General features: G+C 41.4%; 1 protein-coding gene across 1 annotated transcript; it reads left to right on the forward strand.

Annotated features, from left to right (window-relative positions):
* The first annotated feature begins 2,118 nt into the window (after positions 1-2,118).
* SFRP4 (secreted frizzled related protein 4) lies at positions 2,119-12,487 on the forward strand. The gene is made up of 6 exons (XM_058523076.1): positions 2,119-2,912; positions 4,455-4,535; positions 4,632-4,697; positions 6,787-6,985; positions 9,607-9,670; positions 11,620-12,487. Exons 1-6 carry the CDS (start codon positions 2,468-2,470, stop codon positions 11,803-11,805), a joined length of 1,041 nt encoding a protein of 346 aa, XP_058379059.1. The 5' UTR covers positions 2,119-2,467; the 3' UTR covers positions 11,806-12,487.
* The last annotated feature ends 238 nt before the right edge of the window (positions 12,488-12,725 follow it).

Genomic DNA, 12,725 nt, shown 5'->3' on the forward strand with positions numbered 1-12,725 from the left:
ATGATCAGTGTCAATAGTGCTGAGGTTGAGAAAACCTGGAGTAGTGGGGAGTGCGAGAGGAAGACTGAGGATGGAGCACTAGAGAACTCCAGACATTTAAAGGATGAGCAGAGAAGCAGGCCCTTGAGGAGACTGAAAAGGAACCATCAGAGAGAAGCCGCGGACGAGGGGAAATTCCTCAGTTACATGAGCTTTTGGCAAATCAATGTTAAGTATGGGGTAATGGCTTGAGTGCAAAAGCAGAGCATAAAGAGCGAGGCTGGTGGACAGAATCTCCTGATGAATCCCTCAGTAGAAACACTAGGGACGGACAGCCAATGGACCTGCTGGGCTAAGTAGAGCTTTATGGAGAAGGACTCAACTTGTCCTCACGCTTTCTTAAAGGACATGCCATCTGAGAGCATCAAGCACCTGAAATGTTGTGACTTGGTACTTCACAGTTAAACAAATGCAGCAGATTCAAACTGGCTGCAGAAGTTTGAGCCCTCTTCAAGTCGGCCCTCTTCAACCAACTCGCAGGAGAGGGGTAGGGAATTCAGCTGTTCCTCAAAACTGTATTTTTTCCTTTGTAGGAATTCAGACTGAAAATATTTTCCACTTGGCCGGGGGTTTAGACTCAATGGATTTTACTGCTGGAAATGGCTCGAGATGTCGTCTGGGCTATCCCCTTTGCTTGATACTTCACTAGCCTGGCTTGGCATCACTGGAACTCGAGATCTGTTCTGTGGAAAACTGGAATACCTCTCTAGTTGACCTGACTGCATTTGGATGCCCTGGGCTTGCCCTAAATAGAACTGGACTCCTTGGGTGAATCCTGAAATGTATTTGTCTCATTTATCCTTTTAACTTACCATGTTTAATCATGTTCCCTAAAAAATAAGACAAAGCATGTGAAGCAGGTAGCAGCATGCCTAGCCTATTGTAAATGCTCAATAAATGTCAGTTGTGCTCTTTGTTCCGTGAGCTGTTTTCATCCTCAGTCCTGATCAGGGTCAAAACTAAACTAACTTTGTGGGTCTAAGCTTTAGAGAGGAAAAAATCTGTCTGCCTTAAGTTCAGATTTCCAGAAACTATGTTTTTTAAAGATTAGCATTCAGAGAACATGTTTTCATATTCTAACACCCTAAGAGAATATCATATACCAGAAATCTTACTGCCTGAAGACTGATGTACACTTGCAACAATAAAATCTCCCTTTTCTGTGGATAGCTGAGCCAGCAGTTGGTTTTACTATCTCTTCCTAACAAAAATAAGATAAATGAAAAAACAAAACATACATGGTTACTTTCCATGGTACCCAGCTTCTAAGTCAATTTAAATAACAGTTTCCAAGCACATCAAAAATCGAGATTTTAGGCTGCTGGGTTGGAAATCACTTGGCATGAAGGGGAGAGAAAATCTTTCAGATTGTGTTGTCCAAAGTTTTCTTTGTTTTCTCCTAGTTTCATTCATGTTGGAGAGAGGAATAGGGAGTTAGAAGAAGGAAGGAGTAATGTTGGTTGATGGAAGACATTTCTCAAACTAGAAGGTGCTATTGCAGTTCTGTTCCTGGAGCAGGTACAGACCAAGTGCCATTCTGGAAAAACTTGAGCCCAAACTAATGTCTACTAGCCACAACAATAACAAAAACAAACTCCATACAACTTGGGGTAGGGTGGAGGGTGGTTTGCTTACATAATGTGTCCATACCGTTTCAACAGTTACTGCATTCTCTACCCCGGCCTCACCCAATAGTCTCACCACTCAGCCCTTCTCCTGCCCCCTACTGGAGAAAGCAAGTGTGTTTCTGAATTAAAGGGCAGCAGAAATTTCCATTTCCCTCCAACTCCATACTGGAGGAACCTATAAGGAAGAAGGCGCAAAGTTCAGCTTTGACTCAAAAGAGCGTCCTTCTCTCTCTTGAAATTCTCCCTTGGATCCGGTGACCAAAACGACTGCCAGAGGCTTTTTTTCTTGATCCGAAGAAAAAGGACTGGCCAGACTAAAAAGGAGGGACTTTGGTGGAATGCAGGATTCCAGCCCAGGGCTGTGGCCCGGAGGAGATGATGTCACTGCTTCTGCAAAGTGAGGGCTGGGGGTGGGGCAGCCGAGGGGGAGCCCGCGCCGCGCCGGCAGCTGCCAAGGGAGCGTTTGGAGCCCACGTCAGGGGAGGTGTCGGGATAAATAGGGTCCCGCAATGGCCGTGGTTGGCTGCGCTCCGAGCTGCCGGGTCCAGGACTGGAACTGCCAGGGCGGGTTTGCGCCCCGGAGGCTGAGGGCTGGCGCTGCTCGAGCTCTGTACGCCGGACGGCGGATATCCCCGGCCGGCCCCCGCGGCCCCTCATTGTTGCCGACGGGCGTTTGGGGAGAGAACCTCTCCTGTGCCCTAAAGGACTTCCTCCTCCGAGAAGAGAGAGGGATAGACTAGGGGGCGGAAAGAGAAGGGCCCTTTCTGCCTGTCGGGGTCGCGGCGCAGGAGGGCAGTGCCATGCTCCTCTCCGTCCTGGCCGCGCTGTGCCTGTGGCTGCGCCTGGCGCTGGGCGTGCGCGGCGCGCCCTGCGAGGCGGTGCGCATCCCCATGTGCCGGCACATGCCCTGGAACATCACGCGGATGCCCAACCACCTGCACCACAGCACGCAGGAGAACGCCATCCTGGCCATCGAGCAGTACGAGGAGCTGGTGGACGTGAACTGCAGCGCAGTGCTGCGTTTCTTCCTCTGCGCCATGTACGCGCCCATCTGCACTCTGGAGTTCCTGCACGACCCCATCAAGCCGTGCAAGTCCGTGTGCCAGCGCGCGCGCGACGACTGCGAGCCCCTCATGAAGATGTACAACCATAGCTGGCCAGAGAGCCTGGCCTGCGAGGAGCTGCCTGTCTATGACCGAGGCGTGTGCATCTCGCCTGAGGCCATCGTCACTGACCTCCCGGACGGTAAGGCCCAAGGAAGGACCTAGGGGGGTAAGGAGGCACACTTGGCTGTCCCGGCGGCCACACCTACAGCTGCCATCGGGTGGTCGGTCAGCCTCCTATCCCACTTCGGAGGGTTGGAGAACTTGGTAGGGGCTGGTGACTTGACTTCTGGAAGAGTGTGGTTTCTCTACAGGAATTTCCGGGAGCTGAAGAACACCGTGTCCCATAAAGGGGGAGGTGGGGGGGTGGGGGAGGTGGGAGGGTGCCTACAAAGGGGGCCATTGGGGACGTTTTCATTTACAGTAATAACAGAATAATAATAGCAGCAGCAGTAAGCAAGTATATAGGGTTTTGGGGGGGCTCTGAGCCAGTGTTAAGCACTTTACATGTATCATTTAGTCCTTACAACAATCCCGCCAGGATTCTCCATCTAGTGTTAGCTCTTGAAAGCTCTTTCTGAAAAAGCGGTCGAAGTCATCACTCCCCACCAGGAGTGCAATCTGTAAATTTAGTCACCCTGGAAAATTGGGATGTCTGTTTCATGGTCTTTGACCAGGAGCCAACGTCTGTGGCATCTTAGTTAACTGGATCTCAGCTTCCGCTTCCTTCTTTACTCTTTAGTCATTTTGCTGCTTTTCTGGGAAGAAGAAGCAGGTTTAAATCCACTTCTTGAAGTGAAACCTAAGAATATTTTCGCATTCTCTTATCCCTGACCCAGGTTGCTGCACATTTAAAGCAGTTATGGTGTTGCTTTAGTGTGGTTTCTGAAGTTATACCTCAGACCATTGCCCAAAACATGAAGGAGGAGAAGTAAAGTGAAGGGGAAAATCAAAACTCCTCTCTAATTTGGAGTTTTAGGAAAAACATATTGTGGGCCAGCCCCGTGGCGTAGCGGTTAAGTGCGTGCGCTCCGCTGCTGGCGGCCCAGGTTCGGATCCCGGGCGCGCACTGAGGCACTGCTTATCAGACCCTGCTGTGGCAGCGTCCCATATAAAGTGGAGGAAGATAGGCACAGATGTTAGCCCAGGGCCAGTCTTCCTCAGCAAAAAGAGGAGGATTGGTATGGATGTTAGCTCAGGGCTGATCTTCCTCATCAAAAAAAGAAAAAATATATTTATTGCTTAGATTATATAAATGATAGAGAGTTCTGCTTGTTTGGGGTTATGGAGCTGTGGACTGTTTCTGCACTGCAAAATATGAGGTGGGGATTTGGAAATGTTCTAGTTGTTTTGTGTAAACTGTCAACCTGGAAAATCAACATTTTAAAATGGATTTGGGAGGGAATGACGTAATTTATCTGGGTTGCCTGTCTGTATCAGCCAGGTTAAATGGATGTGCGTTCACATCGGTCTGTGCTACATAGGCAGTCTCACCCAAGGCTTCTTTGCTAAGCCCAGGGATGTCTATATGAAGGGAGCAGTCGACAATCACATGCCATTTCTACCATTTAGAATTACTTTTTATGATGCTGTGTTAGTTTATGTCTCCAGAGGGTTCCTTATTCCAGCTGGGTGAACAGACCAAGTCACTGACCACACCCACGTGGCCCTATGTGTGTTTCAGATGTTAAGTGGATAGACATCACGCCAGACATGATGGTACAGGAACGGCCCCTTGACATTGACTGTAAACGCCTAAGCCCCGGTGAGTTCTTTATCCTTAAGGCTCCCTTGCTTTCTTCTCCTTAGAGTGATTTCTGAACCCTTTTCCAACTTTTTGGCTCTCTTTTGTCTTCTTTAGACAAGTGCAAGTGCAAAAAGGTGAAGCCAACCCTGGCGAATTACCTGAGCAAAAACTATAGTTACGGTAAGTCATCTGATGACACATTCACTTGGGGACTTGGCACACTGCAAAGCCAAGTCTGCTGGTCATAAAGTAAAGAAAAGAGTTGGTGATTTTTCTAGTTAATTAGTGGGTCCTAGATGGCACAATAACAACTGTAAAACTTCTTACTTTTCTTGGTAAATCAAGTAAAAACAAAGTAAATTACCCAGGTGAGAACAGTGCTGTGGATCAAATTAGAAGTTTGACATCATTTCCTTGTCTTGGTGAAAGGTGCTGCTCAGGCAGGAGGGCACACCTCACCCATTCTCTTCCTAAGATTTCATTGCTGCAGGAAGGATGGGTGAGTGATCCACGGAGCTGATTATCTGAGGCCCAGAGGCCAAGGCCTTAAGACCTGCCCACGTATATTTTTACTTATAAATAGCTATGAATATTTAACGTATTAAAGAAATTGTGGGACTATGTGAATCACAAGACCCTACTACTATAAGTATTGACATAGCTTAAATGCCCTCTTCTTTCTTATTTGAAAGAACGAGTCAGCACTTTTTTCAAAGAATAAGTCAATCATGCTATTTTGAATGTTTTAAGTAAAATTAATTCTGTCATCATTTGAAAGTAAATTTAACTAAAAATATGTTCTTTTAAATTATCTATTAAGGCTATTTTATGTTTCTTTGCATTTCTTAAATTATTTCTGCTGAAATAACAGAAACGCTTTTGGGAAAAATGTTCATTTTATTTGCTAACTTAGTTTTCCATATTTCAAACTGAAATCTTATATGATAAGAACCTTTATATTATATGTTACACATGAAAATAGGAAGATCATGGCAATATAAAAGTCTGAAAAAATAACCTCTAATTTAAGTTGTCAGATTTAAGAATCATACAGAGCCAATGTGGGTAAGTCAACCAAAAAAGAAATACACTATCTTTTCTAGTCGCTTTTGGCTGTTGTGTTTTTAAACCTGTTCTATATAGATATCATCTTAATCTGATCTACTTAGTCCCTCATCTGACACTCTCTGGTCTTAGTTACTAATCTGAGTGTCACTGTCATGCTGTCCTCTGGGGCATCAATGCCTCGTAACTACTTTGGTGATGAAACGATTTTCTATTTAAATCCTTTGGCTCCTTCGTAAACCAGCTTCCCCAGATGGAATCCAAGGGAGATCCGTACTAGGCTGATTACAACTCCACAGCAGGCAGTAATAGCAAGGGACCAAAAAAGCCAGAATTTAAAGCGTGACCAGACACACTGACATTAACAGCCATCTGTAATAACAGTCTACCTCTCCTCACCACAGACCTCGCTTTGACAGTCTGGGAAATTAAAGGATTGAGAACAGTGATCTTCAGAGACTCCTTCCAGTTCCAAAATGTTATGACTCTATTAACTTCCTCTGGAACAGAGGAAGTTCAAGCACCAGTACAAACTTTAAGGTGGCTTCTGAATCTGAGAATATATGATTCTCACTTCAAATCATCACAAAGCAGAATATAAACAAATATTTGTTTCTATGAAATTTTTATTGACATTCTACATAACTAAATTTCCTGGTATGTTTTTGGCAATAACAACAAAAAGCTAATTTTAGAATTATAGAATTTTAGGGCTGAGAACCCTACGGCCGTGAAAATCCTATGAATAGCAGCAGAGCGCTGTCTGAAATAGCACTGGAAGGTAAGACGATGGCACAAAAGACGGGGCAGGATTCTGCTCTGCTGTACACAGTCTGTGTGCGTTGAAATGGGCTCAAAGGCACTAAGAACAACAAAGGCTGAGAAGGATTCTCTGTTCAAACCCTATTTGTAGCCCAGTGAGGAGCTGTGAACGACCCAAAGGCAGAACCCCGACTAAGCGTGCTTGTCCATTTGCTTTCCTATCCAGCAGCCTGATTCAGAACCTTTAGGACAATGTTGACAATATGGGAGGCTTACATTTAGCGTATGATTGTGTGGGCTTTTTCCTGCATTTGGGCAGCTTGGACATGACCATAATTACAGGAGTGATTCTTTAAGAGAGGCTCAGGAGTTGGCATGAATACACCATCCTGATTTTTCCCCAAAGGCTTCAACAACACTTATATCGATTTTTAAATTGCAGTCATTCATGCCAAAATAAAAGCGGTGCAGAGGAGTGGCTGCAACGAAGTGACCACAGTGGTGGATGTGAAAGAGATCTTCAAGTCCTCTTCTCCCATCCCTCGAACTCAAGTCCCGCTCATTACGAATTCTTCCTGCCAGTGTCCTCACATCCTGCCCCATCAGGACGTTCTCATCATGTGTTACGAGTGGCGCTCACGGTAGGCACCGAGGGACAGAGGAAACTGCACACGGCTTACAAACATGTGAATCCCATTCCACAGTCATGGTTTAAAAAAAAAAAGACACTAGCGTTTTAAAAAGCAGTTTTAGGGGCCGGCTCAGTGGTGTACTGGTTAAGTTCACATGCTCTGCTTCCATGGCCTGGGGTTTGCAGGTTCAAATCCTGGGCACGGACTGATGCGTCCCATAGACAAAAAATAGAGGAAGATGGGCAGAGATGTTAGCTCAGAGCCAGTCTTCCTCACACACACACAAAAAAAGCAGTTTTAATAGATGCCTTTGTTGGAATATCATATATCCTAAACATCAATTAATTCTTCATAGAATGAAGGAAAAATAGAAGTATGAACATTTGAATGGAATCTTTAAAAATCAATTTCAGAATTCGTTAAATGATTTCAAAAACTTCTAGGCAGATAAATTACTTTGAGTGAAATCAGATCATTCAAATCAATCTTAGTGTGGCAAATACTGAATTTTTTTAAGGTCTCTTTAATAACTTACAGATCAAGTAAAGATAGCCATTTGAGACTACAGTTCCACACGTTTTCCTTATATACACTTAGTTTACAATGTTTGTTTGCTAGAGTATTACACACACACACGTGCACACGCACACATACTCAGATCTCTAGCTACGAGTGGGTGTCTCTCCACACCTCTTTCCTTGGCTTCTTTTCATATATCAGTACATTCTTTATAACATAAAAATCTAACACTTCAGCGCAGCTTCCAGGAGGAGCCTGATAACTTGCTGTAATACACTTCTCTAGCAGAATTACTCATTTTTATATAACAACTCTTCCTTTTGATTCTCTGCCATTAATGCTCATCTGTTTCTTCTGGATGTAGCTCAAGACTATTTCTCAAAAACTAAAAACAAAAAACCACCTTTTGAACTGCTGTCGCTTGAATTCTTCCTTGTTCTGTGCCTCTCAGTACTTGGGTACCCTCCTCGCACCACATCAATCGCCTCGTGTTCTTGGCTTTACAGCTGTTCTTTTACTTACATGTCATCTCTCCAAAGCAGCTGCATGAGTGAATGTTGAATGAATGTTTCTGGGCTCGTCTCTTCCATGGTGCTTGTATCCGCTGCAGTACTAAATGCAGTTCTGGGGATGTACCAGGTTGCTAGTCATTAAATTCTATTTGGACAGATAAATGGATCCTAAGTGAATTAAATAACAGCTTTCCTGTCATATTTCCCAAGTTAGTTTATAGATTTAATGTAATTCTCATCAAAATCCAGGAAAAATTTTTTGGATGATTAGTATTTATGTCTGCACAAATGATGCTAATGATCATTTGGAAGAATAATCTAGTAAGAGCATGTAAAGGAGATTTTGAAAATAAGAGGTGTGAGAGGAAATCTGCCTACTGAGACATGCAAAACTGGTGTAATGCTACACTTGTTAAATCCATGTGGTGCAAGAGTAGACATGTAGATAAATAAAACAGAGGAAAAGTCTTGAAACAGATTCTAATGCATAAAAGAACTTATATTATGAAGGAAATATGGCAAATCAATAGGAAATGAAAATATTATTTGGTAAATGTTGCAAATATTTTTATTTGGAAAAATAGTACATATTTTAACCTTATACTGTACTATAAAATAAATTTCAAATGAATTAAAGAGATAAGTGTTTTAAAAACTTAATCAAAGAGGATAAAATTAGGTAAATAAATATGTGATAACTGAATGGCAAAATACTTTCTAAAGATACAAGCAATGTAGGAAATTATAAGGGAAAATATCAGTACGCATATTTGATGACATAATATTGTGTATATAAAAATCGCAAATAGAAAGAGAGAAACAAATAAAAATACTTGCAACAGGTATGACAAAACAATAGTAATCTTACTCTATGAAGAGTTCATATAAATTAATATTTAAAACATTAAGACTACACTAAAGAAATACGTGTGCATAAATCTATACAGACAAATTCCAGAAGAAGAAATACGGATAGTAAGTAAACATTAAAATATTCACTTCTTTAATTCTCCAATCCAAATAAAAACAAGATTCCATTTTTACCTAGTCTTAATGTGTTAGTCAACTGAATGAAGAGTCAACCATTTGGAAACAATTTGACACTATGCATTGAAAAACCTTAAAAAAAAAATACATACTCTTTGACTCAGTGAGTCTACTTTCAGAAATCTGTCCTAAGGAAATAATAAGACAGTGCACACCAGTATACACAAGGATATTCAATGAAACACTGGTAATAATAGCTAAGCAAACGAGGGAGGTTCAACAGTAGAGAAATTCTTAAATATATTACAGATATCCATAGTTGTAATATTATATGATATTAAAGTTATATTCTTTGAATTATTCTAATTATATCAGAAAATACATATAATACAATGATAAAAGGAAATGTATAGTATGACTAAATATACAATGTGATCTAAATATATGTATACAAGTACAAGAAGGAATGAAAGGAAATGTCAATAAAACAGAAATAGTTGGTTGTGGGGCTAAGGGTCATTGAAGAATTTTGGTTTTTATAATTTTTTGTATTTTTAAACTTTTTGCCTTCATAATCAGAAGTTGCTTATTAAGACAAATTATTTTTTTCAGGATGATGCTTCTTGAAAATTGTTTAGTTGAAAAATGGAGAGATCAACTTAGTAAAAGATCCGTAGTAAGTATAATTAGCAATACTATGAATGTGGATTTAAGTGCATGTAAAGAAATTTTATAGAATTTGGGAATTCTTCACACTCTTTCATCTCTGTGCTGTCATAAGAGCCAGCAATAACAGTGGAATTTGTCTTTTGAATAGGTAGTTAAGGGTATAGCTATTCTCACTTGGAATTTTTAACTTCAAAATCAATTTGGTTGTGTTCAGTACTGATCTACTGGTTATTTCCAGATTAAATTAGTTTTTTGGTTTCTTTATTGTATTACATTTAATTTTTTTACCCAACAGTCAGATACTTGAGCAGAATTAATAGTCAGTGGGATTAACAGAGACACATACATGTAGGGGTGTGAATACCTAGCTCTGCAACTCACACTGACACTGTACAGAGCAGAATCTTTCCCTGTATTTAAAATAATTTTAAGGCTTTCGTCAAAATAAATAAATTAAAAGTAATTATTTTGTGGCCAAACCTATAGTTTTAGTGGTAACATCATAGAATTATTGGTAATTCAATTAGAGGAGTTAGAATAATCTTTTGCCCAGAGATGTGAAATCATACCGGAACTAAAGAAATCAGGTCATTGGTTTGAAATTTTTAAAGCATCCCCTCTCCTGAAAATATGTTTAGATTTATTCAGGAGAATTTGTTTTTTCAGATTTATAAGAGGCACTGCTATTACCTGTGTTCTCTTAGTTTGCATGAATAAAAATTCCTGGGCAAGAGGAGAGGGAATATTGATACTGACTTATGGGGAAGGTAGTTTCAACACAGCCTCTCCTAGTCAGTGCATTTCTGAATAACAGAACCAAACACGACTCTTAGATCTGAGCTAAAAACCCATGAGCTGCTCAGGAGCATGCTCAGTCTTACTGGGCAGAAGATTCTAGCAGGATTGGTTATCTGGTTTCCAAGACTACAGTAGATTAGAAGCATCAATGTAGAAGGCAAGTCCTGAGATTGTTGAGAGGAAAGAAAGCTTTCCAGAATCACAGCTGTTGGAGCCATTCACTTTTGCAGCAAATACTCCAACATAAGAATATGAAAGTATCACCATGTGTTTGCAATGTACAGCAATGAGTTGATTATTTTAGAGCAGACTGGAATTGTGCCCCAGGAGGGTGGGGACAGTGTTTTTCATTTCATTGTATTTCTGGTGCCTAGAACAGTGCCTGGCCTGTGGTCATCCTCAAACTTTTTCCTGATTGAAATATACTCTAACAAAGTGGAGACATATGTGTTATAATAAAAAGCAATGTCTATTCAAGTGCACTCACTTTTTCATTTTTTTCTTATATGCAGCTATTTAGAAAGTAAATCTTTTTCTATCAGAGAAACTTGACTATCCAGAATGACTCATTTTCACATCAGTTTTGAGTAGCTAACTCTTGAGGATTAGTAGATGTGGGTGGGGCTTCTATCTTCCTCTGGATGTAAGAGAATTAGGTGAACCCATGAGTGTGGTAAGACACCCCTGACTTCCTAGTGAGGCTGAATAAATTTCTCCTTTTCGCCATGTCAGAGCCTTTCTAGAAAGCTTTGCTGTGTGGGAATGTTGCATTATAGGGCCCGTGGGAAAAATTGCATGGTTAGGGCCTTGGGCTCTGGAGTCAGACTGGGGAATTTGAATCCCATCACTGACAGTCATCAGCTGTGTGACCTTCTACAAATAACCTCCGTGTGCTTGTCTCCTGGTCTTGACAATGGTGTCCACCTCAAAGGGCTGTTGTGAGTTTCAATGAAATGAATGCATGTCAAGACTTCATCATATATTACTGAGCACTTTCCAAATCGTCTGGTTCATGATAAGTGCTCAACAACATAGGGTAGCTATTATAATTGTTGTCATGATTAGCATATTACAGTGAAAAAATTAATTCGGATATTGGTTTAACAGCATAAAGGGGTGAGATGTATTTGATAGTCATGTTTACAAATTGCCTCCCAGCAGTGGGAAGAGAGGCTGCAGGAACAGCAGAGAACAGTCCAGGACAAGAAGCAAACAGCTGGGCGCACCAGTCGTAGTAATCCACCGAAACCAAAGGGAAAGCCGCCTGCTCCCAAACCAGCCAGCCCCAAGAAGAACATTAAAGCTAGGAGCGCCCAAAAGAGAGCAAACCCGAAGAAAGTGTGAGCTAACTGCTTTCCAAAATGGAGACTTCCTCTGAGGATGAGGCCAGGCGTGGCCCAGACCGCCTGCGGAAGGCCACACACCCCTTGCCTTAACAACTGCGGTACTCTTCCTAGACACATCTCGCAGCATTTTTCTTAATGATACGCTTCAGTTTTTCTTTTTAAGCCACCACAAGCCATAGTGGTAGGTATGTCCTCTGGTCGGGAAGGTATAGGAAAGCTAGTGGGAAAGCTTATTGCATTCAGAGTAGCCTGTGTGCATCCTCTACGAGACCTCCATGTGGGGAAAATGTGCTTTTGTTCTACGATTTGACCTAATATGTGCATTGTAAAATAAATGCCATATTACAAACAGAACACCTAACTTTTTCTTTTACAATATATTTTACTTCAGTTTTGACTTCTGTTAGAATGTTAGTGATATTTTAAAATGTGATCAAAGATATAATGCTTCTAGGGAAGAAAGCAAGAGGAATGAATGTTTAAAAGATCTTTATGTGTTTACGGTTGGCAGGAGAATTTTTGTGACTAAAGGGGATTTCTGAACAATCTAGAAAAGTAGGATATGGAAAATTGTAATGAGTTTTTTTACAAAGAAGCCTTTCTACTCTGTTTTCAGCCAGAAAACTCTAAAAACTAAAATAATAACAATGATAAAAGAATAAAAGGGAAAGGCACACACACAGTGCCTAAAGACTTGTTTTTGGGTAGAGATGCTCTGATCTTACACTCGTGATGCTTCTTGTCAGTACCCTTGAAGTGGCACCAGAAACAGAGGTTGTTTCTCCTTTATGATTTGGGTACAAGTTAGTCAAACCCCAAATATTTTACACCTGTCCGTGTGGTGCTCATGCTACTTCCCAGGACATTCTAGGTATCTTGATGCCAAACCTGAGAGAATTTTCTCTCAGGCTGGTGCTC

This window comes from Diceros bicornis, chromosome 3 (assembly GCF_020826845.1).
Source record: "Diceros bicornis minor isolate mBicDic1 chromosome 3, mDicBic1.mat.cur, whole genome shotgun sequence".
Taxonomy (NCBI): domain Eukaryota; kingdom Metazoa; phylum Chordata; class Mammalia; order Perissodactyla; family Rhinocerotidae; genus Diceros; species Diceros bicornis.

Excerpts from the sequence above, each read along its gene's own strand:
- SFRP4 (XM_058523076.1), top strand. The coding sequence starts at position 2,468 with ATGCTCCTCTCCGTCCTGGCCGCGCTGTGCCTGTGGCTGCGCCTGGCG. Across the intron at positions 4,698-6,786 it reads GAGCAAAAACTATAGTTACG|TCATTCATGCCAAAATAAAA; the intron begins GTAAGTCATCTG and ends TTTAAATTGCAG. Across the intron at positions 6,986-9,606 it reads TGTTACGAGTGGCGCTCACG|GATGATGCTTCTTGAAAATT; the intron begins GTAGGCACCGAG and ends TATTTTTTTCAG.